This window comes from Mytilus trossulus, chromosome 13 (assembly GCF_036588685.1).
Source record: "Mytilus trossulus isolate FHL-02 chromosome 13, PNRI_Mtr1.1.1.hap1, whole genome shotgun sequence".
NCBI lineage: Eukaryota > Metazoa > Mollusca > Bivalvia > Mytilida > Mytilidae > Mytilus > Mytilus trossulus.
The window spans coordinates 36,329,266-36,356,273 of record NC_086385.1 but is presented as its reverse complement, the minus strand read 5'-3'; the positions used below and the strand labels follow the sequence as shown (position 1 = coordinate 36,356,273).

Below are 27,008 nucleotides of genomic sequence, written 5' to 3'. Positions count from 1 at the left end.
GTTATTGTTGCAATAAAACAAAGGACACGCACCTAGTTAATCTCATTTGTTGCTCTTAATTGTGTATTACCTTAGAGTGAAGCCACAGCTAATGTTGGTCCTATCAGGAAATTAATTGTACAGTTAGAGAGGAAATAATATTTCATGTTTTTGTTTTATTAAATCCTTCAAAAGGAAGGTGACAAATCTTTGTTTTTATTTTCATTTTATAGCGTTTACATTTCCTTACAATCTCTTCATCGATTTTTTTTTTATTTCTTCATCTTTCAATATAATCCTAAAAAATATTTTAATGTATGTGATAACAAAATGTATTCTTGTCGCTAAATAGCTTCTTGTTACTTTTTGTCACTTATTATTTTTCTTCTTGTCGCTTCTTGACGCTTTTTGTCGCTAATTAGTGAGACCCCACATGCGTGTAGTTTTCCTGATTTCAAGGGGTATCAGATTGAGTGATTCCCCGCTTCATTGATTAATTTGAAACTCATGGGATTCTTTCTATGTCTGTCTGCATATGGAGGGCTATTGTTGTTGCATACTTTTAAATCATATACATAATTTAAATTAAAATAAATGTTTCATCGTAAAAATCACCTTTAACACCCCTTCAGCAGAAATGGAATCATCCATATTATCGTTTCGAGTTGTCTCATATTTCGAAGTATTCGTCAAGAAGAATTAACTCGTTAATGCCGGTAAACGTCGTATTATATTAAGAACGATCTCAATGTAAACAGAGGAGTGTGTACGGAAAGGAGTCATGCCCTCTGACCCAAAGGAACTTCAATAATTAAAGAGTAAGAAATGGGGTTCCTCCTAAACTGGTCCGCCGTTCTATATAAAGCTTCGCACCGAAGGTCAGTGTAGCGATAAGTGATCACAATATGATAGGGGTCCAAGTTTAGGGTTCCTCCTAGAATTACGGTGATAAGATACGGAAGCAAGTTAACTCGTACCACGGCATTGGAACCAAAAAAGTTAACTTGTACTACTGGGAAGTCGTAACATTCAGAAAAATATATAAAAAATATGATGTTTTATGGGTTTCTGTTTGTAAACTTAATAGAAATAAAGTTGAATTACTTGAATTTTACACAGGAGTTAAATGAAAACTTAGACAAAAATAAAGAATGTTTTAAAGCATTAATGTTTTAACTGATCTTTCAAACTAGAACATAGGCGGATCCAGCCCCCCCCCCCCTTATTTTGTGGAAAAAATTTGGTTGATAATAAAGGGAATCATTGAAGCATGACTGGAGCGGGCCCCCTCTTAGGTCAGTCAGCGGGCTCCCCCTTAGGAAAAGTTCTGGATCCGCCACTGTAGAACTTAATCCAGAGGAAAGTTAAAACATTGCTTTAACTGTACCTTATTAAAATTGAACATGTATATATCCAATTTAAGTTAATTAAAGGTGTAATCCATGATCACAAATTGAATGCTATGTTTACAATTGTTGAAAGCCATGTGCTTTTTTTGCGGGGAAAATGCGGACCCCCTTAACAGGAATCAGTTAAATTTCATTGTTACATTTATTTATAGACAGTAAAAATAATTTTGGCAATCATTTTGACTAACTGCTAAGATTTTATTATTCATGAAAAAATTTTTTCGGGTGAAACTGTATATACCTTAATTATCTACATCTGCCACAGTATTTTCTATCCAATATACAAGGAATAGAAATAAAGTTGAATTACTTGAATTTTACACAGGAGTTAAATGAAAACTTAGACAAAAATAAAGAATGTTTTAAAGCATTAATGTTTTAACTGATCTTTCAAACTAGAACATAGGCGGATCCAGCCCCCCCCCTTATTTTGTGGAAAAAATTTGGTTGATAATAAAGGGAATCATTGAAGCATGACTGGAGCGGGCCCCCTCTTAGGTCAGTCAGCGGGCTCCCCCTTAGGAAAAGTTCTGGATCCGCCACTGTAGAACTTAATCCAGAGGAAAGTTAAAACATTGCTTTAACTGTACCTTATTAAAATTGAACATGTATATATCCAATTTAAGTTAATTAAAGGTGTAATCCATGATCACAAATTGAATGCTATGTTTACAATTGTTGAAAGCCATGTGCTTTTTTTGCGGGGAAAATGCGGACCCCCTTAACAGGAATCAGTTAAATTTCATTGTTACATTTATTTATAGACAGTAAAAATAATTTTGGCAATCATTTTGACTAACTGCTAAGATTTTATTATTCATGAAAATTTTTTTTCGGGTGAAACTGTATATACCTTAATTATCTACATCTGCCACAGTATTTTCTATCCAATATACAAGGAACATAAGCTACAAATTGGTCATTGTACTTTCAAATGATATACATTTTACAGACTTAAGAGGTATTGGGTGAAAGTAACGTATGTCATGTATATTATTCATCATTTAACACCATTTGAATGCATTTAAATTAGTTGGTACGAGTTAGCAATGGTTCGAGTTTTTTTTTTTTTTTAATGGTACGAGTTTACAATGGTACAGGATAACTATAATTCGATAAAACACAATAAGTACATGGCTCATACACTTGTAACGGGGATTGGCTATTCTTTAAGTTGAGTGACTATTCAGATTGTTATATTTTGCATGTGCAGTTGAATTAGTTTAGAGAATAATACTATCCAGCTGTACCAGGGTTACCGGCCAAAAATGCTTGAGACTCGCGCATGTTCATGCTTTTTTTGCAACAGTTTTCTTGGATCTATTTCTTTCCTCTTTGATCTTTTGAATTTTGGCCAAATCTCATGCATTTGTTTAATGAAAATTTGGCAGAACTGCTATACATGTGTCAATGAAAACTATGGCAATCGTATCCCTCAGAGCATTCTGCTCTTTGATTTTAAGAAACAATTCAGTCAAATGGTTTTTAGAATATTTTTTTTACAACTATAAGTTCTATATGTAAAAAATTCATGAAAATGCAGAAATAGAATAAATTTTTAAGATATTAATTTGATATAATTTGTTAACAAAATACATTTAAATATAAAATATACCAAATACATTTTTTTATAGTCTTCATTATTGTGACTTTGGGGGACCTTATTTCGTCAGTCTTTTATCTGGTTTCCCATACATTTTAAAATCAATATGTAATATTAATTTAACAGAAAATAGTCATGAAAATACAGAAATATAATAATTTTTTTAAGATAATTTGAAGAAATTTGTTTACAAAATATATTTGAATTTTAAATACTAGTATACCATACACTTTTTTATAGTCCTCATTTTTGTGACTTTATTATTGGGTGTCTTTTATCCGAGTTTCTTATACATTCTTAAATGCATATGACAATCCCAGACTTAAAGTTGCAATACTTAATTAAAGTATTGTATTTTACTGACTCCTTGAAGTCAGAACATAATGTGACTTGTTCAAGTCAGTTTGCACTTACAGGATTTACCTCAATGAAATATTAAGATATCAAAAATATACCAAATTATCTTTTATATAGTTCTTACAATTGTGACTTAATATTTGTGATTTTTTTTCCTACTTGTATCCATACATTCTAACTATTACATCACAATCATGATAATGCCCGACTATTACAGAACTTTGCAAACCATTTAGTTTTTGACGGACTCTTTTAAGTCAGAACATGATTTGACCTGTTCAAGTCAGTTTAAAGAACAAAATTTCAAATCAAAGCGAAGTGATCTTCCTCTTAGTCTTACACCCCTTCTGAATCTGCCACTGGTGAGTTTATTTATTAATAAGTTTTTTAAGAAACAATTAAATCAAATGGTCATTTATCTTAGAGGATCTTGCACGTAGTATACATGTCTTTTATCTGACTCTTCCATACATAACATTAATATCATACATGTATGGCAATGCCTGACTTAAAAAATTCAAAATTTCCATAAACTTAGCTTTTGACTGATTTTTTTAAGTAAGAACATGATTTGACCTGTTTAAGTCAATTTGTCTGAACATGCCCATTTGACCTGTTAAAGTCAATTTGCCTGAACATGATTTGACCTGTTAAAGTCAGATTGCAGAACAAATTTTCAAATCAATGATAGGTGTACAATATTAATGAGTTCCTTTAAGCCCTGCTTCTGAATCTGCGAATTTATTATTTGATAAATGTTTAGAAACAATTTAGTCAAATGGTTATTTATTTTAGGGGATCTTAAGATACATTTCCTATATTCTGACGTTCCCATACTTTCGTTTCATATCATATGTCAGTGCCCCACTCTAAAAATTGCAATACAATTAGTTTTGGACTGACTGTTAAAAGTCAAAACATGATTTGACTTGTTTAAAAGAAAATGCATTTAAATATTGAATATACCAAATATTTTTTTTATAGTCCTCATTGTGACTTGAGGGGACCTTATTTCCTCTGTGCTATATCTGGCTTTCCAATACATTTTTAAATCAATATGACAGAACTAGACTTGGTTGAAATAAGTTTAGTTTTGACTGACTTTTTTAAGTCAGAACATAGTGTGACTTGTTTGAGTCAGTTAGCACAGCAGTATTTACCTCAATGAAATATTAAAATAATAAATGTTTTGCTCTTGATAAATTTAGCTAAAGGTGGATGAGAATAGATCCTTTATTTTTTCCTTGGAAGATTGAAGGTATTGTCATGGTACTAGTAAATGTATCCAATATTGTATTTTGTAAATCTTTTGATATTGACAGAAAATTGTATGATCCATTTTTTCTCCCCTGGTTTTTGTTTGTATTTTGAAATGATTAAATTTAATGAGATAAATATTTTATGTTAAGATTCTGGAAAGAAGAAGGTTTGATGAGCCCCACTTTTTAAACTCTTTGATTGGAAACAAGTAATCACTATATTTTTATGGAGATTGATAACAAAGTGGTAGTAATGACTGCTTCAAGTCAGAACAAAAAATGACCTCTCTAAGTCAAAATGCATCAAAAAGGGACATAAATCTAATTAGAATATGACGATATTAAGTCACAATATTTTGTGCAAAAGCTGACCTGTGGAAGTCATTTTATGATAAATTAAAGTCTGACATAACTGACCTGTACAAGTCATATTCTGTTGAGTGCAGGAAGGGAGACAACACTTACATCAAATTATATCTGACCTATGGAAGTCATTTTATTCTGACTTGTTTATGTCAGAGCTCTGACTGTACTTTTAAACTCTTCATTAGGTGTGACCCTTCTGATTGTTACGTCACTAAAATGTCATTTTATGTATATTAAAAAAAAAATATTTAAAAAAAACCAGTTTCGCACAGTTAATATTTCTTACTATTTGTAAGTACAATTATAAAAAGATGCCAAAATTAAATGAACATATTGTACAAGGAATTTTATTGTTTAAAGTAGGTGACATCACCGGCACAGATCATGATATTTTTTAAAGATCATGATATTTTTTAAGACATTTTAAAAGTAAAATATAAAAAGTGTATGTTTCTTTATTTTTTCTATTCTTTTTTCTATACTTCTATTTAATCTTAATTATAAGACGGTAAAATAGCATTTAAGAGCCATGAAATAGCCACTGTCTTTATCTAATTTGATCTGTGAAATTCATTTTACGATATTGGAGATCTAGAGTTTCTCAAAAACACCGTAGACACATCGGAATTGTCCGAGGTGATATCACTGCACGCAGCCAAAACAAGCAATCTCAGAAAAACTACATGTATGGTACCATGTGAATTTCATTTTAAGTATACAAAAGCATACACGAATACAATTAGTGATGAAAACTAAGATCAACTGACTGTGGCATCAATATTTAATGTTTATGTAGCTTTTGACATGTACAGAAAAAGTAATACATTTTATTGTAAACACATTTGTTTTTAAGATAAAATTTATTGTATTATTTCTATTGTATATTTGAAAAAATACCTATATGGTCCAAATACTCATATGGTCCGGCCCGTTAATAACCAAACGAGTATAATACTCATATGGTCCGACCATACGCGTACGGTCGGACCATACGCGTATGGTCGGACCATATGAGTATACGCATATGGTCATGACCATACGCGTATGGTCCAAATACTCATATGGTCCGGAACAGATATATATATAATAATAAAATAATAAAAGAAGTATTCAATACTTATAATTACATTTTTCTCTATGATCAGATGATAATCATGAAAACGGGATTACAATCAAGATTTTCTTTTAATACCTGTGCACTTAATTGTTGAAAAGTGTCATTATGAATATTAATTTCCATGAGAAACTTGAGGCCAAAAGAAAATATACATGTATGTCTGTTTATGGTTACCCGACCAACCCTAATTTGAGCACCAACTCTAAGCCATTTTATCCGTTGTAAGGTGAAAAATAAATAGAACTTGTGTCAAAAGCAAAGTAAGGGTTGCCAATAAATTTAATCAATTGCCTGATACATCCCAATGTTCACAATCATGAATATGACAGCTGTTTTAAGGAAACGTGCAACTCGCGTAATGAAATAAAAACTTCGCCGCCATTAATTTTCAACGGTAGACAACCAATCCAATCATTAAAAATATGGGTAAACTAGGCCTATGGACAACTAGAACCATGGCAGGACGGACCGCACAACTCAAAATCATGGCTCAAAAATAAAATGAAAAAAAATAATAAAATGGAAATACCAACCTACCTACCCTATTTACTTTGATGATGTAACCTTAAACAGACATATGTGTATATTTTTTTTTTTGGCCTGAGAAACCTCTAGTTAATCATGTTAATTAACAGAGTTCACTAGAAACATGAGAAACCTCCTTATAATCACCAGATTTCACAAAATACATGAGAAACCTCCTTATAATCACCAGAAAAAAATGCCAGAAATCACTAGAAAATCTGAAACATCCTGTTCATCACCAGAAACCATTAGAAACCTCTTTAACTTTTGTTAAAATGAATATAACTAAGTCTAACAAAAATTAAAGAGGTGCTGCAATGGAGAAATTGTAGGTCAAAAAGATATTAGATGTGGTATGAGACAGCTCACAAGTCACAATTTGTTAAAGTAAACCATTATCAAGGAATATAGGTCAAAATATGAACTTCAACACAGATCATTGGTTCATATAGAAACATGAATCTCTTATATATTTTATAAATTTATTTTCTTCATTGCAGGATTCAGCCTAATTCTGATACAAGAAAAAAACAATTGGAAGCCTGGTGTTCACTGATTCTCAACTACCACAAACAGAAAAAGTCCTACAGCATAGATGTAACAGAGATACTCAACTCCCAACTCTGTCATAATAAAGAGATAGATAGTATCCTTTTATAGTGTCAATTAATTGTACATTAACTATTACACTCAAGGTGACTTAATGAAAAACTTACGGGTGAATAAAAAAATACCAGTGTTTGAATGATTCACTACTAAATAGCTACCAGTACATTTCATACATGCGTCATATAACATCCTAGTATACTCATACTGGTAATTAGTAAATATAATGTTTTTCATGCCCACAATTCAGCAGTACTAGTGCAGGCATTAGTGTTACTATTTCTGTCTGTATGTCCATAAATTGGTTTCGGTTTTCTTACTATAGTCATATTAGTTTGCTCAACCATAGATTATGAACATTTTACACAATGTGTTATTACCACCAAAAAAATATCAAGTTTGAATTTGGGTGGCGTCACTTTAACTTTTTAGAGTTATTCCCCTTTGCAAGTGGAAAAATTGCTGAATTTTTTTGTTTCTGTTCTCCATCTTAGAGTTGCCTAAACCAAATGTTATGAAACTTATGCAAATTGCTTATTACCACAAAACTCAGATCAAGTAACATTTTGGGTGGTGTAAAATGTATATTGTTGACCTTAACAGTTTTTAGGAAAACTCTCATTAGATGGTTTATACACTGTGTTAGATGAACTTTGTAGAACAGGTTAGTACATAGAGAATATCATATGGCGTTTTCACTATCGCATCCGTATCAACCTGAGACACCAATATAATCCCAAGAGCTCTGCTCTGATACGGTGTGTGATATTGAAAAAGCCATATCATATACACTTTATTATATACATATACCTCAAGTAGATATTTTTTATGTGACATGACGTCATACAGATAAGGAGGTTTGAAATGACGTCATACAGATTATAGGTTTGACATGACGGCCTACAGAGTAGGTTTTTTGATTAAGCCTTTGCAACAGTGACTGCAATCGATGAAGTGACGTCATACAGATTAAAGGTGTGATAAAGCTTTTGCAACCGTGCTGATATCGATATCACCATGGGTGGCTGATACAGCACGCTTGCCATTGATTGTATTACATATACAATTTATCTGTATTTACTACTAAGTATAAAATAAATGTATATATGATATCAACATGATCAAGTAATTAAGGTCAATGATAACATTTTACTGCTATTCCTTGTAGATACTGACTTAATCATTCTCTGATGACATGTTGAAGAAAAGAAACTAAAGACATATATATATTTTTAAAATAGTCCTGATAGTAAACATTGGTAAAGCAGGAAATACGAAAATATGTTTTTACTCAAACGAAGATGTGGTACGATTGTCTATGAGACAACTCTCCACATGCAAGAGACCAAATGACACCAAAATTTACAATTATGGGTCTTGGTAGACATGGTAGAATTTCAAAAATGAATGTACAGTGTACTACATAGTCGGATTATTTAGTTTATTTTCATATTTTATTGTATTTCTCCAAAAATGTGTTTGCCTGATACGTTTGGAGAAAAAAAATGGAATGCATAAGCATGGTGAAGACTAACTATATATATACATGACATACAGAGTAATGTAGTTCTAAAACTAAATAGCAAACTCTTTTAAAAATTTTATATTGGAAAAAAAACAGATATTATCAGATATTCATTATTTAGCCTTATAAGTTATAGCTACAGATAAATATAAAGTCCTATCGACTGTTTAGTCCTATTTTTATGTATCACAATAATTAATTTAAAAAAACTGTGTTTAACCTAAGTTTGTCATGTTTGTGTTTTTAGTTATCTTTGATTTTTCAAAGAAATCAACATAGTTTATACAATTACCACACATAGAACCCCAAAATGAACTGTCATTCAAAATGATATATTCACATTACCATATATGAGTATAAGTACAAATAAAGAGAAAATAAATTTGTTTACATCAAATAACATAATGTGTACAATCATGACAATAGTTAGTAGATTGCAGGATAACATGTTGAATGCTCTTTAGAAAATAACTTAACTGTTATTGTATATGATTATAGGGCACTTAGAATGGAAAGATCCCAAGACAAAGAAACAATGTTTGGTGATGTGGAGAACTCCTGAGGAATGGGGAAATTTAATATATTCTTGGGTAAGATGAAGTAAACTTTCATCATTGAGAGATTTCTCAGCAGTATGAGTTATTGCCCTTTAAAGATAAGAAGTAAAAATGATAAAGTAATTCATAGTAAAAACTTAAACAGTCAGCAACTCATTTCACAAAATATCTTGTCATATATGCATGTTTCTGTGAAAAAAATATCTGTTTGTCATAAAGTTGAGAAATGGGGAAAGTGTCAAATAGACAACAACTTGACCAATGTGCAGAAAACAGCCTAAAGCCTAATGGGTGTTCATCACAGCCAGAAAATCCTGCACCTGGAGTCTGTCTCTGTAAAATGTACCCTCCTTTAATTGCATGCAATTGATGCAAAATACCAAAATTACCTAAATTTTTACATATTTTTTTTTGTGTGTTAAATATGAAGTACTTTCTGGTATGTGTTTCTGAACAACCCTGAATTTTATAGTGCTACACTTAAAACTATTGTCATCCCTTTCTCATGTTGCTCATCATGTCAAGTGGCAATTACCATCAAACTTTTGAAAAATACAGAATTCACCATCTACTATGAATGCGTTCTATTTGAAAAAGAGAATATCTATTTTATTCTCTTTTTAGTGTGGTTTCAAATTCAGTAAACAAAAAGATTGTCAACGTTTATTGTAAAAAAACATCTTTATTTGAAGAAGGCAAGGCAATTCAGTTGCTAAAAATTAGTGAACATTTATCCGGAATAACACCTGATGTTAACTTTATATTCATGCAGGAACAAAGAATGATGAAACTCCTTGCTATAACATACATTCAAATGTAAACATTGAAATTATTCCTCATCTATGCTCATAATGAATTAAAAAAAATGAAAATGGGGAAATATCCCCGAAATAAAAAGACCTTTAGACTGGGGAAATATCCCCACTTTTCCTCAAATATAATTGTAAGTTTAAGAAGTGTGTGCAAGTACTAATTGTAATTAACAGCATGAATAAAGTGGGGAAATATCCCCACATTAAATATGACTTTCAATATGGTGATAAAAGAATACGAAATGGGGAAATTTCCCCATTAAATTACAAGTAGTGGGAAACATCCATACAGGAAGACAACACATACGTGAACACTAAACAATATTGGGGAAATTTCCTTACATGAAAAAAATCTGTAAAACAGGCTGTGTAATTAGTCATTTTCTATGTCGAAGAAATAAACAATATACATAGAATGGGGAAATGTCCCCATTATCTGTATTTATCCATTTCTACAGCATTTTGCAAAGATTTACTTTCCGTCTAAAAACGCCAATCTTGAATATAAAAATGACGAACATTTATCAGGTGAAGCATGGAAAAGCAGTGCGATTCTCAATGCACTTTTCGACTGAGTTTTTTTTTTATTGCAAACAAGTCAAGATAGTGAAAATACTGCTTTAAATTATTTTGCAGAGTTAGATAGCGGGCCTTAGATTTGAAGGTCATAATTAACACAAACTAATGTACATGTACAAGTCTTTAAATGACTTTGAAACAATCAAATACGAAATAAAAGATGAATCTTGGTGATTATGTTGGCTTCGCACTGTCCAGCGGTAAATAAATATGCATATTCAGGACAAGAACAAGTTAATGTAACATGAAAAATACCTTTACTTTTCACTTGAACCACACGCTGAGTCGGATTTTTAACAAGCTAATTCATAAAGGAGGAGTAAAAGATACCAGAGGGACATTCAAACTCATAAATCGAAAGTTAACTAACAACATGGCTACAAAAGAAAAGACAGACAATAGTGAAGAAAAAAGTCAAAGAAATTAAAACCTACAAGCTACACGAATCCCACCAAAAGCTGGGGGTGATCTCGGAAAGGGAAGAAAATACTGCTTCACATGTGAAAACCGTCATGTTGTTCATAAGATAACAGTCCACAGAAACGGACATAGCATTATCACTTCGAGCCAATCAATCCTTTAATCAAACTCCTTCATGCTGCGTGCTAAGCGGAGAAACAACAAATACAAATTATAAAATCTCTGTTTTCATCCAGCCGGGTTCCAACCTAGGACCTCTCGCACTCGGGGTGATCACGCTATCACGTATTCGTGAATCCATCAAATTAAAGGAAAGTAAACGAGATAGAAATCAATGTTTTTTCAAGAGAAAACATAACTACAAACTGTTTAGTGTCAGTACAGCACAGGTAGAAAATTTAAATTCTTGAAAATTACATAATAAAGCTTGCACATTATTTTGAATAAAACATAATTGTACTGTTGCTGTTGAAACCATATGTTGTTCAACTGGTAGGTAAAATAGCCACAACAAATATGATAACTCATGTATATAACAAATCAACTCAAAAAAGAAAATGATTTCTTTTAATTCCTGTATTATAGAATACAATATCTGTTTCTTTTGACATATATAGCCATATACATATGAGCTATATATGGTGCGTCTAGTTGTCATGTTCTTCGTATTTCCTAAAAATAAAAAAATGTTGTTGGTTGATGATCAAAGAAAAAACAAATAAATATTATAAAGTAGCCGATTCCATGTTGAGTTTGCTAATAAAACGTCAAGATGTTTTGCTCAAATGAAAAATATTTGATTTGAAATGAAGAAAAATATTTAGTTTTCACAGTAATATGAGCAGGCAAAGACAACGCGTTTGACTTACTTATTAAAAATACTTTGAAATCAGTTCAACTAAAACAATTCTATAAGCAATATACTATATGCCCCCCCCCCCAACCCCTATGAATATTTTGAATATTCAAACAAACTAAAATATGTCCATTTTTTTTTTGTAATAACAAACAGTGTTAATGATTGCCATCGGTAACGGCATTGAACAAAATCGTCATTGCTCCTCCAAATGACACTGTAACAATAACTGTACAATAGCGTACCTTTTTTGACTTTCTTCTGCTTTTTCAATTCAGATCTGGTTTTGTCTTGTTCACTTTGTTTTCTTTTTCTTTTCTGTGTTATCTGAATCTATGATCATAGAAAAATACTAATGTTCTACTAGTATATAAGGTGTAAACAGATCAATGTCAAAGTTATTATTGTATACGAGAAATCATTTTTTTTTTGTTAATATTAATTATCCATTAATAAAGGCATCAGTAGTATACCGCTGTTCAAAACTCATAAATCCATGGACAAAACACAAAATCGGGATAAAAAACTAAAACTGAGGGAAACGCATTACACATAAGAGGAGAACAACGACATAACACCGAAACGTAACACACACAGAAACGGACCAAGCATCAGACAAAACACCACGAGAATACCAAATATAACATGAAAACCAAATGAATTTGGGATAGACAAGTACCGTGCCACGTCTTATCTCAATATCTCAAAAATAAGAGAAAACACAAACGACTCAACGTTAAAATGCAACACATACATAAACGAACAATAATATAACAATGGCCATCTTCCTGACTTGGTACAGGACACTTTTAAAGGGGAATAAAAGTGGTGGGTTGAACCTGGTTTTGTGGCATGCCAAACCTCGCACTTTAATGACATAGTTAAATATAACATTGAGATGACAACATAATATTACAGGACTACAATACAAATAAATAGGAGAACATATTAGACAAAGAAAAACATGATTAATAGATAACAAAAAGCATCAGGTTTTATTTGACTTGAAGTGTATATTTCTGAATGTTTTATTACTAAATTTAGAAATTATGACGAAACTAGGGTTTACACTTCTCCAGGCAAAAAGAATAAATGAACAACAAAATGATCCAGCGTTAGCCTTTCGAAAAGGCTATTCGACTCTTAGCTGATGAAAATGGAAAGTGCTCTCGCTTTGTAGATTAGTTTATTTACTAGAATAGCCACGTGCATCGATCAACAAATTTTACAACACACGAGAGGTCACACGCTATGAAGTAGTATCGTTTAATCCAGAAGATTCGACTATTTATAGATAAAGGTTACCGGTGTAAAATCTAATTGCTAAAATAGAGAGGACAAATCCGATACTCTACGGGATTGAAGGACATTTACTTGGTTTGGATTGTCCTAACCAATCAATAAACTTTGATTATGAATCACGTCTCGTAATATCTTCAAATCAGGTAACAATAAAAATTCACGCCCTAACTGTCCATCGTTCAATTCTTTATCTAGGAGTCGAGAATAACAAATATATCAACAAACGCCAAACACTGAATTAAATATGTTAGCGGGATCCGCTCTCTAACTTGGGACAGTGGACAGTGGTGTAACAGTACAACACAGGGAACGAACTATAATAACAATCAGGCTTAACTTATCAGATGGATACAAGTAGAAAAACATTAAACAAAAACACAGAGTTAAAGTGGCTGAGTACTTGTACATTCCGACAACAAAAAGACACTAAGAACGGATCTGAGAGTAACTCTTTATCGCTCTAAGTCTGTATATCATTGTATTCTACTCAAGTACTGAAAAAAAGTACTTAAATATTAGAATAATTCTAAAGTAAAGAAATAGTACAAAATATTAAAGTAAATTTCCAGTACTACAGATTCAAAGTAAAGAAAAAGTACATATGCAAAAGTTGCTGTGTAAGTCAGGAATCTGATGTACAGTAGTTGTCGTTTGTTTATGTAATTTATACGTGTTTCTCGTTTCTCGTTTTTTTTATATAGACAACGTAGGTTTTCCCGTTTGAATGGTTTTACACTATATAAAAAAGAAGATGTGGTATGATTGGCAATGAGACAACTATCCACAAAAGACCATTTTGGGGCCCTTTATAGCTTGTTGTTCTGTGTGAGCCGAGGCTTCGTCTTGAAGACCGTACATTGACCTATTATGGTTTACCTTTATTTTATTTTTAAATTGTTGTTTGGATTGAGAGTTGTCTCATTGGCACTCACACCACATTTTTCTATATCTATATAGCATGTATAGTATATATTTGACATTTACACTCTGTAAGGTAAAATATCTTTGTGATTTTAATCAGCATCGGCTCAGTAAAAGGTCTAATACGAGTTGCATTTACATTCTTTTTAGATTTATCTGTAAAACTCACGCAACTCTATTTTTCTCTCGCGAAAATGTAATGTCCGTTAATTTCTAATTCCGTACAAACGTAACACACCCAAACATGCATATTCGATTAGCAATAATCAAGAATTATAATCATATAGATCATTGCGGCAATTTGAGCTTTATTCTAAACCTATTTTCCTAAAGATATATATTAATTGTGAGTTCTATAACACACCAGAAACTATTTTAGGATTTTTCAATGTTTCTGTTGTTCTTATCGGTTAGTTCAAACATAAAAAAAACAAGAATGTGTCCAAAGTACACGGATGCCCCACTGGCACTATTATTTTCCATGTTCCATGGACCGTGAAATTGGGTCAAAAATTTAATTTGGCTTTAGAATTAAAAAGGTCATAATCATAAGCATCAAGTGTACTAAGTTTCAAGTGGATTAGACTTCATCTTCATCAAAAACAACCTTGACCCAAAACTTTAACCTGAAACTCACACTTTCATTTTCTATGTTCAGTGGACCGTAAAATTGGGGTCAAAAGTCTAATTTGGCTTTAAAATTAGAAAGATCATATCATAAGCAACAATTGTACTAATGTGCGGGAATTTCTCGCTACATTGAAGACCTGTTGGTGACCTTCTGCTGTTGTTTTTTTCTACGGTCGGGTTGTTGTCTCTTTGACACATTCTCCATTTCCATTCTCAATTTTAAGTTTCAAGTTGATTGGACAGCTTCATCAAAAACTACCTTGACCAAAAACTTTAACCTGCGGACGAACGAACAGAACGAACGAACGAAAGAACGAATGGACGGACGGGCGAACGAACGGAGCCACAGACCAGAAAACATAATGCCCCTCTACTATCGTAGGTGGGGCATAAATATATATTCAATAAATAAAAAGTAAATAAACAGTATCTATATAAGTAAACAAATCATGCGACACATATGACATTAAGCTTCAATCTATAATGCGGTCAGTCAAGTTTACCTCACAACATCCTTTTAAGATCTTCTAACACATTGGATAGTTTAAACATCAAATTAGAATCTGCATGTAGGAAACACATTTTAATAAACTCTTTAATTCATAAAATTGATATCGTTTTTAATAATGACTGAACTTTTATCAATATTGATTGAAATATGTCCGTGCAAACTCGATGAACTCACAATTAAAGAATTTCAAAATTAATGGCTACCTTCGTATACCTCAATTTGTATGTAACTTAGATAATAATACCTGTCAATTACATCCAATCTTGAGATTGGTACTGGTCTTGGAAAAAATATTTTAACAATTCGTGTAGACATTGATAATATTCCTTTTTTTAACTGACCGCGAATTAGAATATGAACCACTTCTTTTTTTTAATTGGAAAAGTCATTCCCGACTACTTTAATATAAACTTTGAAAGATCAAATTAAAGTTAAACATGCTTACCTCTTCTCCATCCATATTGTCATTTTCTTGGAATTGATTGTCTTAGCTTGGTGCTGTTGCTAGTTTTACGCAAACCATCATAATTAAGAATAATTTGAAATGAAAAATTTCAAAATAACACTTTTGATTGAACAATACTCTCATGTTAAGAAAGAAAACGCGCGTTTTCTGGCTCCAATGTTTCCTACTAGGGTGTGCGATTTATCACATTGATTTACTTCACAGTTCAAACGAACAGACTTGAAAGGATATCGTGTTACATTTAACAAATAATCTTTAACGTTGGAATTCCATCTAATTAGACTTTAACCATGCAGAGATCCTGGACATTAATATCTGATAACTGATATTTACATAACAGCGTATTTACTTTCAGGTCTGTAAATGTTACGTTATTTCTTGTCTGTTAGGATTTGAAGTTCTTTCGGATTTAAGCATGCCACATGTTTCATTCAAAATTAACGGAAACAATTAAATTTTGGTCAAACAAAGAATGTAATATATGCCGATTAAACAACATGAAATTACTTTTTTTCAAATGAGATGTTAAAAATAACAAACAATTTTTAACAAGACTGTATAAAATTTCCCTATGCAAAAAAAATCATTATATATGTACTATTCTTTTGCGTCTGAGGCTTTGCGCTGTTTTCTCCTCGAGGGGGTGACACTTACTATATAATTAGTGGTATAGATGAGCCGCTGTAATAGGTCACTTTTACATGCTCTATGATATATGAAAAGGGTGAGAAATTCAGATTCAATGATCACTTGCTTGATAATATCATAAGTATCTGAAGTTAATCAGATGGCCGTATTTATTTTTGATGCGGTTAAACCACAGTCGTAAATGCATCAGTTATTTGTCAAACCAATTAAACTCTATTTATTCTGATGTGGATTTTCCACTGATGCCAGTTATAGATGCAATAAATCCAACCATTTTGACATTTGCACACAGATATTAACAATTATAGGTTACCATACGACCTTCAACAACGAGCAAAGCCCATACCGCATACTCATTCGCCACACATAAACCAACAACAACCACTGAATTACAGGCTCCTTACTTGAATGTTCATAACATACTAAATGTAATACTATGTTCATATTGAAATTGATAGAAAACAAAAAAATGGGAATATTGGAAATAAAGGAGGAGGGTTACAGTGGCGGATCCAGAAATTTTCATAAGTGGGGGCCCATTGACTGACCTGTAAAAACACAAAAACTTACATATTTAGCATTTATTTTCGATTTGTAATCCCTTGAGGCCCGCGTAGTAATATCAAAATAACACATTACGCTGAAGATGGATTCGCAAAAAAAGAATCTCGAATGGTCAATAATAATACATCGCTCAAGGTGAATAAATATCTATTTTAACATAACAACTAATTTCAACAGTAAAAATTAAAAACAAAACATTGTCCAATTTGAAACAGAAGTGTACGAGTTGTCCTACGCTTCAGACTTGACTTTCACTAAACATGCATGCTGGAATTGACATGGCTGATTTTGTAACACAATCATACACATTCAAGTTTTGAAATCGACAATTGTCATCGCCATTGGAATGCAAGTGGATAACACATTCTGAGGTCACACAGGTTCAAACAATACTCAGTCCGGCAGTGGGCGGAGCCTAGAAGCGATATCTGTATAGTATACAGATACAGCATAGCGATATCTGTAGGGCTGTATCTGTATAGTAGGACACCCAATTGCAGGATAAAAAGTCGACCACTGGATTTGTTACATCCCGATCGCTTGAGCTGAAATGTTTTAAAAGATGTGGACTTTTGATCTTCAGCGCTCGACTTTAAATCTTTGAATCTGTACGAACTCTTTTCACTAAAAATCTTAAGTATTACATGCATCTTACATGTATATTCCTTAACAATTCAACTAAACTTTTTTGTCGTAAGATTAATTCTACACTTAATTATTGTCCAGTGACAATTAGTTCGTGCATAATCAGGCCGTAATATAGTCCGAGATTACTCAGACGTCCAACGGCTGTTTTGCCAGACAAGCTGGGACCTAATCTCGGACTAGCCGTAATATTAATAATATTAGTATATAAGCTGTCACAGAAAACAGAGGAAATCCTCGCTTTTTTTATATTGTGACCAAAGTTGAAATCAATTCCCAAAGCTTGAAAGTAAATTCATCATTTTATATGGAAAATATTGGAATACTTGAAATAATTACTTTATTGACTGAATTTTGTGTGACGAGCTTATTATTCTTAATCGATATTCATTATGATGTGTGCTTTACGTTTTGGTTTTTGTCTTGTATACTGATTTTCGATTTATGTGTCTCTGGTATAGAAAAACTACGTGTGCGTTAGAATGGTGTACTCGATTGAAACTTAATTGGAAAACGAGGAGAAAATTTATGGTCACTCTTATTTATATATTTAATGCATCAATATTGAGTGAAGAAATAGAAAACAATGAACTAAATATGCAATCTATTTTATTATTTTGCCCGAGTGATTGTACAGAAAGGCTCCGAGCGAGAATACAGCCGGCGAGCGAGTGATTGTACAGTCAGTAATATCAACCAACATCAAGAAAATTGATTTATTTAATTTTCCACTGAAACAATCGTTATAGAACTTTCAGAATGGTTAGACTATATATCACCAAAGGCTTAATTGTAAAAATTGGTGTAGTTATGAATATCCTTTTGAATTATTTTTTTTTTAATCTCCAGCGCATTATTGGGATAAAAATTAAACACCATGTTTAAAGTTGATAAGGGAGTTTTTTTTTTTGTTTGTTTTCATATCGACGGGTTGTCTGTTTACTTTTTATTGATAAATTTTGGAACAAGTCTACATATCATATTATATGAACAAGAGGCTGTCACAACGACAGCAAACCGGATTTATTAACAATTATTTGTGTCCTGGCAATATCAAAAGAACCATTACTGGTGAATGGTGAAAGTGAAAATCGTCCATATCAAATTTGACCTCCATTTTGTCATCAGTATCAGCATATTAAAATTTGAAAAGCTTAGATTGAATGGTTCATGAGTAAATGCAATAAAGTGAATGGAAACGCCATTTTATGATCTTTCATGAACCATAAATACTGAACGGTAAAAGTCAAAATCAGAGACACATAAATCGAAGTTTATTTTATGTTTTCTCCATTAATAAACAAACAAATTCCAAAATGTACATTCTTTTATCTTGTGTTTGTATTTGTCAGCTAGTTGGTTAATAATAATATAGATCTTACGTGTGTGACCGTGCTCAATTCTGTGAATGTAAATGATAAGGACGTCTCGATTACTACTTACTTTGGAGTCAATTCAATAATTTATAGGAACACTACAACTGATGATATTAATATAGATATATAAAGAAGTTTATCAGGTCAATGTATATATTTATAAATATCCTATTGGCTATCAAATATAATCTGAGTTTTTATTTAAAGATATTTGATTTGTAAATTTTCGTTTTCTATACACATTTGTACTAAAAGCGAGGTTTCTCATGAATACTGTAGCCAAAATCATTACTCTGCTCCCAGGCGACATTACAGAACTGCTCCAAGTGATAATACAGTCGAAAGTTGTTTACCAACGAGCGACCGTACAGTGAAAAATATTTAGTGACTTCTGTTTTCAAAGATTTAGAACTATTTTCTAGTGTAAACATGGTGAAGTTGTATATGATGGAAAAATATATAATAATTCTTATTACACAACTTAAAATTTTGTTAAAAAAACCTTATAAAGTCAGATTTTCAGCTGAATGAAGACAATCAATTGCATAATTTGGGTCGGAGCTCTTACTTTTATTCCATTTTTTTCCCTGTTTTCTTGCCTCTAGAATATTTTCTGACCCCTGGAATGTTTGAATATTATTGACAGATGCAATACTTTTCTCATATGCATTAAAAGTAAGCCCAGAGATAGTAATTATATAAAACACTTAATTTCTCCGTAGCTGAAAATGCTCTCGAATGTCGGAGCCCCGCTTGACAGTCTCCCGAATGACCAAAACATTAAAACACCGTACAGTTCCGTTCCCACACTGTGAAATTTAATGCCGCAAAATCTATATAGGTGTGTCTCATAAGTTAATAAACTTATAATCATGTAGGGTTTACATGCCTACGTCATACTGTGTTAATTTTGGTCTTTATAAAATTTGTCCTGAATGTTACATTTGTTGTTTTTGTTGTATTCACAACTTACATTTGTAGAAACACTCAGTTCTGTGTATACTGATGGGTATACCTGGTGTCTTTTTTTTTGTTATTGTGGATGAACAAATATAGCTTGCCATGGCGCGTCCGGTTTATGTTTTCGTTAGAGGTTTATGTTTTCGTTAGAGGTTTATGTTTTCGGAGATTGAAATAGACAAGTGAAACTGCGAGCTACTGCTCACTGATGATACCCCCGCCGCAAGTGGATAATATAAATAGTGTAAAAATATGAAAGTGTTCGGTAAACAGGAAGTTGTCGAGTGATGAATCTGAAAACGCATCACACGGTATAGCTGACTTATATAAATCTTGAAACCAAATTTCAGAAATCCTTGTATTGTAGTTCCTGAGAAAAGTGTGACGAAAATTTTCAACTTGGCTATCATGTGTAAAATCATACAAGTGTTCGGTAAACAGGAAGTTGTCAAGTGATCAATCTGAAAACGCATCACACGGTATAGCTGACTTAGATAAACCCTGAAACCAAATTTCAGAAATCCTTGTATTGTAGTTCCTGAGAAAAATGCGACGAAAAATATTCATGGGACGGACTGAATGACGGACGGACGGACGTACGGACAGACAGAGGCAAAACAGTATACCCCACCTTTTTTTAAAGCGGAGGTATTAAAAAAAAGGGGGCATGATCATATAATAAATCTGATTTAATCAGAAAAAAGGCCAAACAAACACAAAGGAAATTCCTTTAGTATTGGCAACGAAATTTAATCCATGAATTCATAAATTAAAACAATGCATTAGTTAACATTGGGATCTACTAAAACAGGATGCAGTTTGCAACGAAATATTTTCACGCAAACCAATGCAATAATAGCTTATAAAAAGCATAGAAATATTGCAGATCTATTGACAACGACAAAAATCAAAATAAATTGATATAGGTAAATCCGTGATGATGACGGGCCTATAATGCTTAAACCCTTTCATAAATGTTATACATTTATCAGTAGCATATTATACAAAAATCGTCGAAACATTAAATTAATGTCGGATTGATTTGAAGCAATTGCAAGTCTAGTAATACTAGCATCATGTGATCAATATTTTTAAATATAATTACAATAAAATACTTATAGTATGTATACGCGGAGTCTTCCGAATAAGATTGATTGCTATCGGGATTCGGACTGATGTTGGAATACGTGGATTTAAGGTGTCACTTTTATACAAAGGCCTTATGGCTGCATACATCTACTTCATTTGGACTATGATTGGTATTTTATAGCTTGGCACTCTGTTTGGATAGCGCTGTATTTTCTAGATACCCTTTGTCGTTGTTTAACTCACAAATATCTCATATCACCATGATCTCCTTTAACTCACAAGTTTTTCAAAAGAAATATTAAAGTTTATATATCCACAAATAAACACATGAAATGTGCTGATGAATCTTTATCCACTTAGTTTTTCACAGACGTGCTGATAATCATTCAAATGTCTTGTTGTGTCGTTGGGTTTTTGTCTCAATGACGTTAACATCGGATCTATCTCCTTTCATTGGTACGGTTAAACACCACATTCACGGTCAATCGTGCCACTTAATATATTAAATAATATACTCTTGAAACCAAAATCCAGGTCAATATCAACCATTGTCAACAAGATAAATCGAACATAAAAGACAGATTTATTTTTTAAACTTTGGTCAAACTGATGAACATTGGTTGCTTCATATACGGTATCCTGTTACGGAGTGGCTGAGGCCCCATGTCACGTAAAATAGTATATAAAATGTTCATGCTACTGGTATATCAACTTGAACACAATGGAAACATAGGTACAATGTATACAACTGTAAAAACATTTTTTCTACAATTATGTAAAGCCTGCTTCATTTTGTCGCGGAACAGAGATTTGACATTCATTCATTCCGTCGTAGATGTCAGTAATATTTAAGTGCAGTCTATTGTAAAAAAGTTGGACATCGATAAATTTGTCAAACCGTCATTTTACGATCACAAGACAATATTCAGAGAACATGTTTGGAAATATTTCTTTTTTTCATAAACTAGTTATACTTCTAAAGGGACTTAATATGTCTTAATTAATGGCGTTCATTATCACTGGACTAGCTAGTATATATTTGTTTAGGGGCCAGCTGAAGGACGCCTCTGGGTGCAGAAATTTCTCGCTACATTGAAGACCTGTTGGTGACCTTCTGCTGTTGTTTTTTATTTGGTCGGGTTGTTGTCTCTTTGACACATTCCCCATTTCCATCCTCAATTTTAATTAACATTATGATACATTTTGAGATTAACGTTTTAAGACTTCCATAAACTTTAAATACGGACTGATTGATTGTTGGTTTCATAACGTTCAGTGGCAAATATTAAAATTGAGAATGGAATTCGGGAATGTGCCAAACAGACAATAATCCGACAAGAGAGCAGGCATGATCAGGACGAGAAAAAATTACAATACAAGCACTATATGTCGGTCCTTAAATACAGATTCTTATCGGACGTGGCTGTGTACTTATACATCCGGCACAGTCAAATAGACAAACCACTTTAATAAGAGTTTTACTGTCGGTCGAAAAAAAACCAAAGTGACCATATTTCTATTCTTAGTTTAATATGATCGTAAGTTATGATGAAAACAATATCTGAATCTAAGATTAAAATTTCAGAAATTTTATGACTTGGGCTATTTTTTTTATAATTTTGGTTTTTTTTTTGGGGGGGGGACTTCAAGGTTTAATTGATAGGTGGTGCAGCTATTATTTATAAATGTTAAAATTAAAAGACATTTTTCTTTTGTTGAAACTCACTTAACAGACCTACTTCATTGTTTCCAATTAAATTAGTTATCGGTATATTATTTGTCTGTTTGTGGTTTTCTTTTTTAGCCATGGCGTTATCGGTTTAAATTCGAACTATGAGTTTGACTGTGACAGTCCCTCTTATAAATATCAACTTCTGCTAGTGTCATTCCTTTTCAAAATTCAATTACTGACTAATTTGTATATCCATCCAAGTAATTAAAGTGTGATTATTTTATTTTACAAGGTATAAGGTTAAATTTCCTACTTTGGAAAAATACAGTGAATAATGTTTTTCAAAAGGTTTTAATCATCACAAAAGCATTGAAAATAAATATTCAAATTTCAATGGTTTTAAATATGAAGTGATTTAATTTGAATGCATTAATTTTATTTTTCTTCTCAAATATAAAAGTATGATTTTGTAATTTATTGTATTATTTTTAGTTAGATTATGATCAATGCTAATATGCTTGTATTATTAATGTCCTTCGGAACATACATATCTTAATCTGTGTATTTAGGTGATTTTATCAGTAGTCGTCCAGACGTAAAGTTCTAATATATCTAACAACATAATCATTTAATTGTTAGTATATATAATCAATTGCAGAGTTCAAAGCTGAACTACAGACAAAACCACGGATGTCAGCATGTCAACAGATGCTTTATTTCCTGTAGATGTGTTAAATGATGAAATGAGATCAATTTATATTTCTAATAAACACAAGTTATTGCATATCACAAGAACAATAGAAGATAAACTTCCAATAGAAATTTTATATCTATAGTAATTTATTCCATCCGGTTAAGTTCTGAAATTACTCAACTCTTTCAAACCAGTTGGATCTATCTCGCGCCTTGTTTTCACAATGAATTGTGAAAGAGTTCACTCAATTTCTTTACTTTAATTTGTGTGTAAACAATTTAGTCATTTCATTGTTTTTATATATAAATTGGGCCGTTAGTTGTCTCGTTTGAATTGTTTAACATTTTCATTTCGAGGCCTTTTATAGCTGACTATTCAATATGGGCTTTGCTCATTGTTGAAGGCCGTACGGTGACCCATGTCTTGCTAAAGTACTTAGTTCCCTTCACATTTCTCATATTTCCTATATAAAAAAAATGAGCTACCTGAAAAATTTTCAGTTTGCAAATAGAAATACAAAAAGATTTAAGGAATATACTTTGCTATAATGACTGCAACATAAAGTAATACAGATTTAGAAAACACCGTCTTCAACAAAAGACAAATAATTATGGCTAATGTATCATGAATTTATTTTACATTAAGTGTCATATTCCAAAAAAAATTATATCAGTATTCTCTTATATTTACAATATAAAGGTCGCATGGGTTTACTGAGGATTCTATAAACAATATGTCGTATTTCAAAAAAAAACGTCCGACGTGGCTTGGTTTATACTTGTACATCCCAACAACTAAAAGAAACGTAAGTACAGATCTAAAAGTACTCGCATTTACCGACAGCTTCTTCAAAGCAGATAGTAACTAATGTAAAATAAGGCACCTTGGACTAAATTATCATCCAGTACACATCCAACATCCATTGGAGTTAATGTACAAACGTCGTTAACAGTCAAAGAAAAACAGAACCTTGTGCAATGCAATGAATCAGAGATTTAAAGTCAAGTGATGGAGATGCAAAATCAAGCGCCGGAGATGTAAAATCAACGCATGATTTTAAATCTGCAGCGATAGACTTTAAATGTACAGCGATAGACTTTAAATCTACAGCGATAGACTTTAAATCTACAGCGATAGACTTTAAATCTACAGCAGTTGACCTCACATCTCCAGCGCTTGCATTATGTACAGCGTGACACATTATAGCAAGATGACCAGTTTCTCTGAAGCACAGAAGATACAGTGACAGATAATGTTTTTATTTCTAGATATCGTTTTGACTAAACAAACTTGATTGATATGGAGAAGAGAGAATATTATATTTTGGTTACAATGACATTACTGATATGCCTAACAGTAGCGGACCCAGAACTTTTTTTAAGGAGTGGGTCAACTGACTGACCTTAGAATGCCCGCTCCAGTCATGCATTAGTGATTCCCTATATAACCAACACAATGTATTCCACAGAAGGGCTCCATCCATTGATCCGCCTATGCCTATATATATACGCAACTTTATGGTATAAAATACTGATATGATTGACTAAGGAACAACTATACTATTAGAACAGATATAAGGTGAATTGAAGCAATTATGGGTCAACTTAAAAAATGAGCTAACATGAAATCAAAGCACTGCATGTTGTGTATCATAAATACTTACAAAACAAGATATCATTGAGATGGGAGCCATGCACCGCTGTGGGCCACGCTGTCAATAACGTGTGGTGAAAATTCGTATCTTTACCATAGGACATGGGGTTGTCAACTGAACAGTTTTTGACATTGACCCTTGACGTACATGTAAGAAGTTGTACATAAATTATGACACACCCTCTGTTGTTTGTTTATATACATGTCAAGTTTAAAGTTTGAAATCATAACGGTTCTTTAGATATAGAGTGGTCTCAATTTGTTACTGGCGGACGGACGGACAAATGGACAGACGGACGGATATATTGAACACTATATGGCGTTCGACAATTAATCGGCGGGGCCCCAATTACTTTCTGTATTTTAATGTTTCAAAATTCAAACTTAGTCTATGTTTTCAGGTAATACGCATTGTGTTGAGGGCAAACTAAAGTAAGAGAATGGAAACATATTTTGGGACGTACGGACAAACGTACATATACGTATATAGAGACGAGGATAAAACTTATTATTATACTTCACGTTAAAATGCCATATTTTGATTGGCTAAGACGAGGGTGTCAATTTACTCTATCACATGGCTGAGCGGGTGACAATTTTTTTTAATGTTACCCTCTCGTCTAGACCAATCAGAAATCGATAATTCAAAGAACAATGAATAGAATTTACACCAAGGAATTAAATACAATGCTTAAGTTCTTCGTTTTGGCTCAGATTTTATTATCGACTGTTAAAATAAATAAAATAAAACATCTTGCTTGACTTTTGTTGTTTTTTTCTAATGCCCGTAACGTTGTTATGAACGTGACGTCATAGAAAATACTTTTAAAATAAAACTAATCTGTAAAAGCCAATAATGATATATAGGACATTCAGTATAATAAATTAAATAACACATAGCTGAGAGGGTGATAGAGCAGATTGGAACCCCTCGAAAAGGCATTGTCAACCTTGGCTTCGCCGCGGTTGACAATGTTTTCTCGGAGTACCAATCTGCTCTATCACCCTCTCAGCTATGTGTTATTTATATAATGCCCCCTCCGTCGGGTGAGACCATAAAAGCTATTTTGATCTGAACGAGACAGCTGTACACTGCATAACAAAACAAACACGGAAACTTGCATATGCAACTTTTCAATGTTGCACTGGTTAAATATCTTAAAGATGTCACACAGTAAAGTTTCCAAATTTTGTATGTGCACAACTTTAATAAATGAAGTTATAGTGGCGTCACACATCAGCATATAGCAACGACGTACGCTGGGCGTGGTAAAAAAAAACATGTACACTGACCATACGCTAAAAATGTTGGACACATTCAACTTTTCAATCACATCTGTTTCGTGTGCACAACGAGCTTTATTCGTATTTAGGACGTACTAGAATCGTACATAAGCGTTTTGGCGTTCTAGTAACGTATGATGGTTTATGTCTGTCGTGTCTCTAACGTAGATGCAACTATAGCTACATATAGCAAAAAGTCATTTGAATGTATATGAGACGTGTCTCAGTCGTACCATGCCGCCGGCGTGTCTCGGACATGTTATTATATATGGGTTTTTGTACTACTTCTGTATCCATATGGTCTTGTAAATTCACGGACATATGGCCCTATAAATGTCAGAGCAAGTTTCGTTGAATATTAGAGTACGTTTTAAATACGAATGTCAGAATACTTTTTGAATACGCCACAGGTGCGTTTTATATAGTACGTTCATGGAGCGCTGAAACTACGACAGGCGTATATATATGTTACAAACAGGCCCTGCATTCGCCCAAGTAAAAGTCAAAGTATAGGTCAAACGATCTTGTCGCGTAAACAACGTTCCCTAAACTTGTTTCAAACTTATATATATATATAGCGTTTTCCAACGCCCTTGTAACGTACTTAATACGTGTGTGTAGCG

General features: G+C 32.5%; 1 protein-coding gene across 1 annotated transcript in view; it reads left to right on the top strand.

The window, feature by feature from the left end:
* The window catches only part of LOC134695451 (vacuolar protein-sorting-associated protein 25-like), a 49,973-nt gene that overhangs the window by 10,973 nt on the left and 11,992 nt on the right, over positions 1–27,008 (top strand). Inside the window, exons 2-4 of the mRNA XM_063556704.1 lie at positions 7,116–7,261; positions 7,832–7,885; positions 9,245–9,336. Of these exons, the coding sequence (XP_063412774.1) occupies positions 7,116–7,261; positions 7,832–7,885; positions 9,245–9,336 (292 nt within the window). The remainder of the gene's footprint in view (positions 1–7,115; positions 7,262–7,831; positions 7,886–9,244; positions 9,337–27,008) is intronic.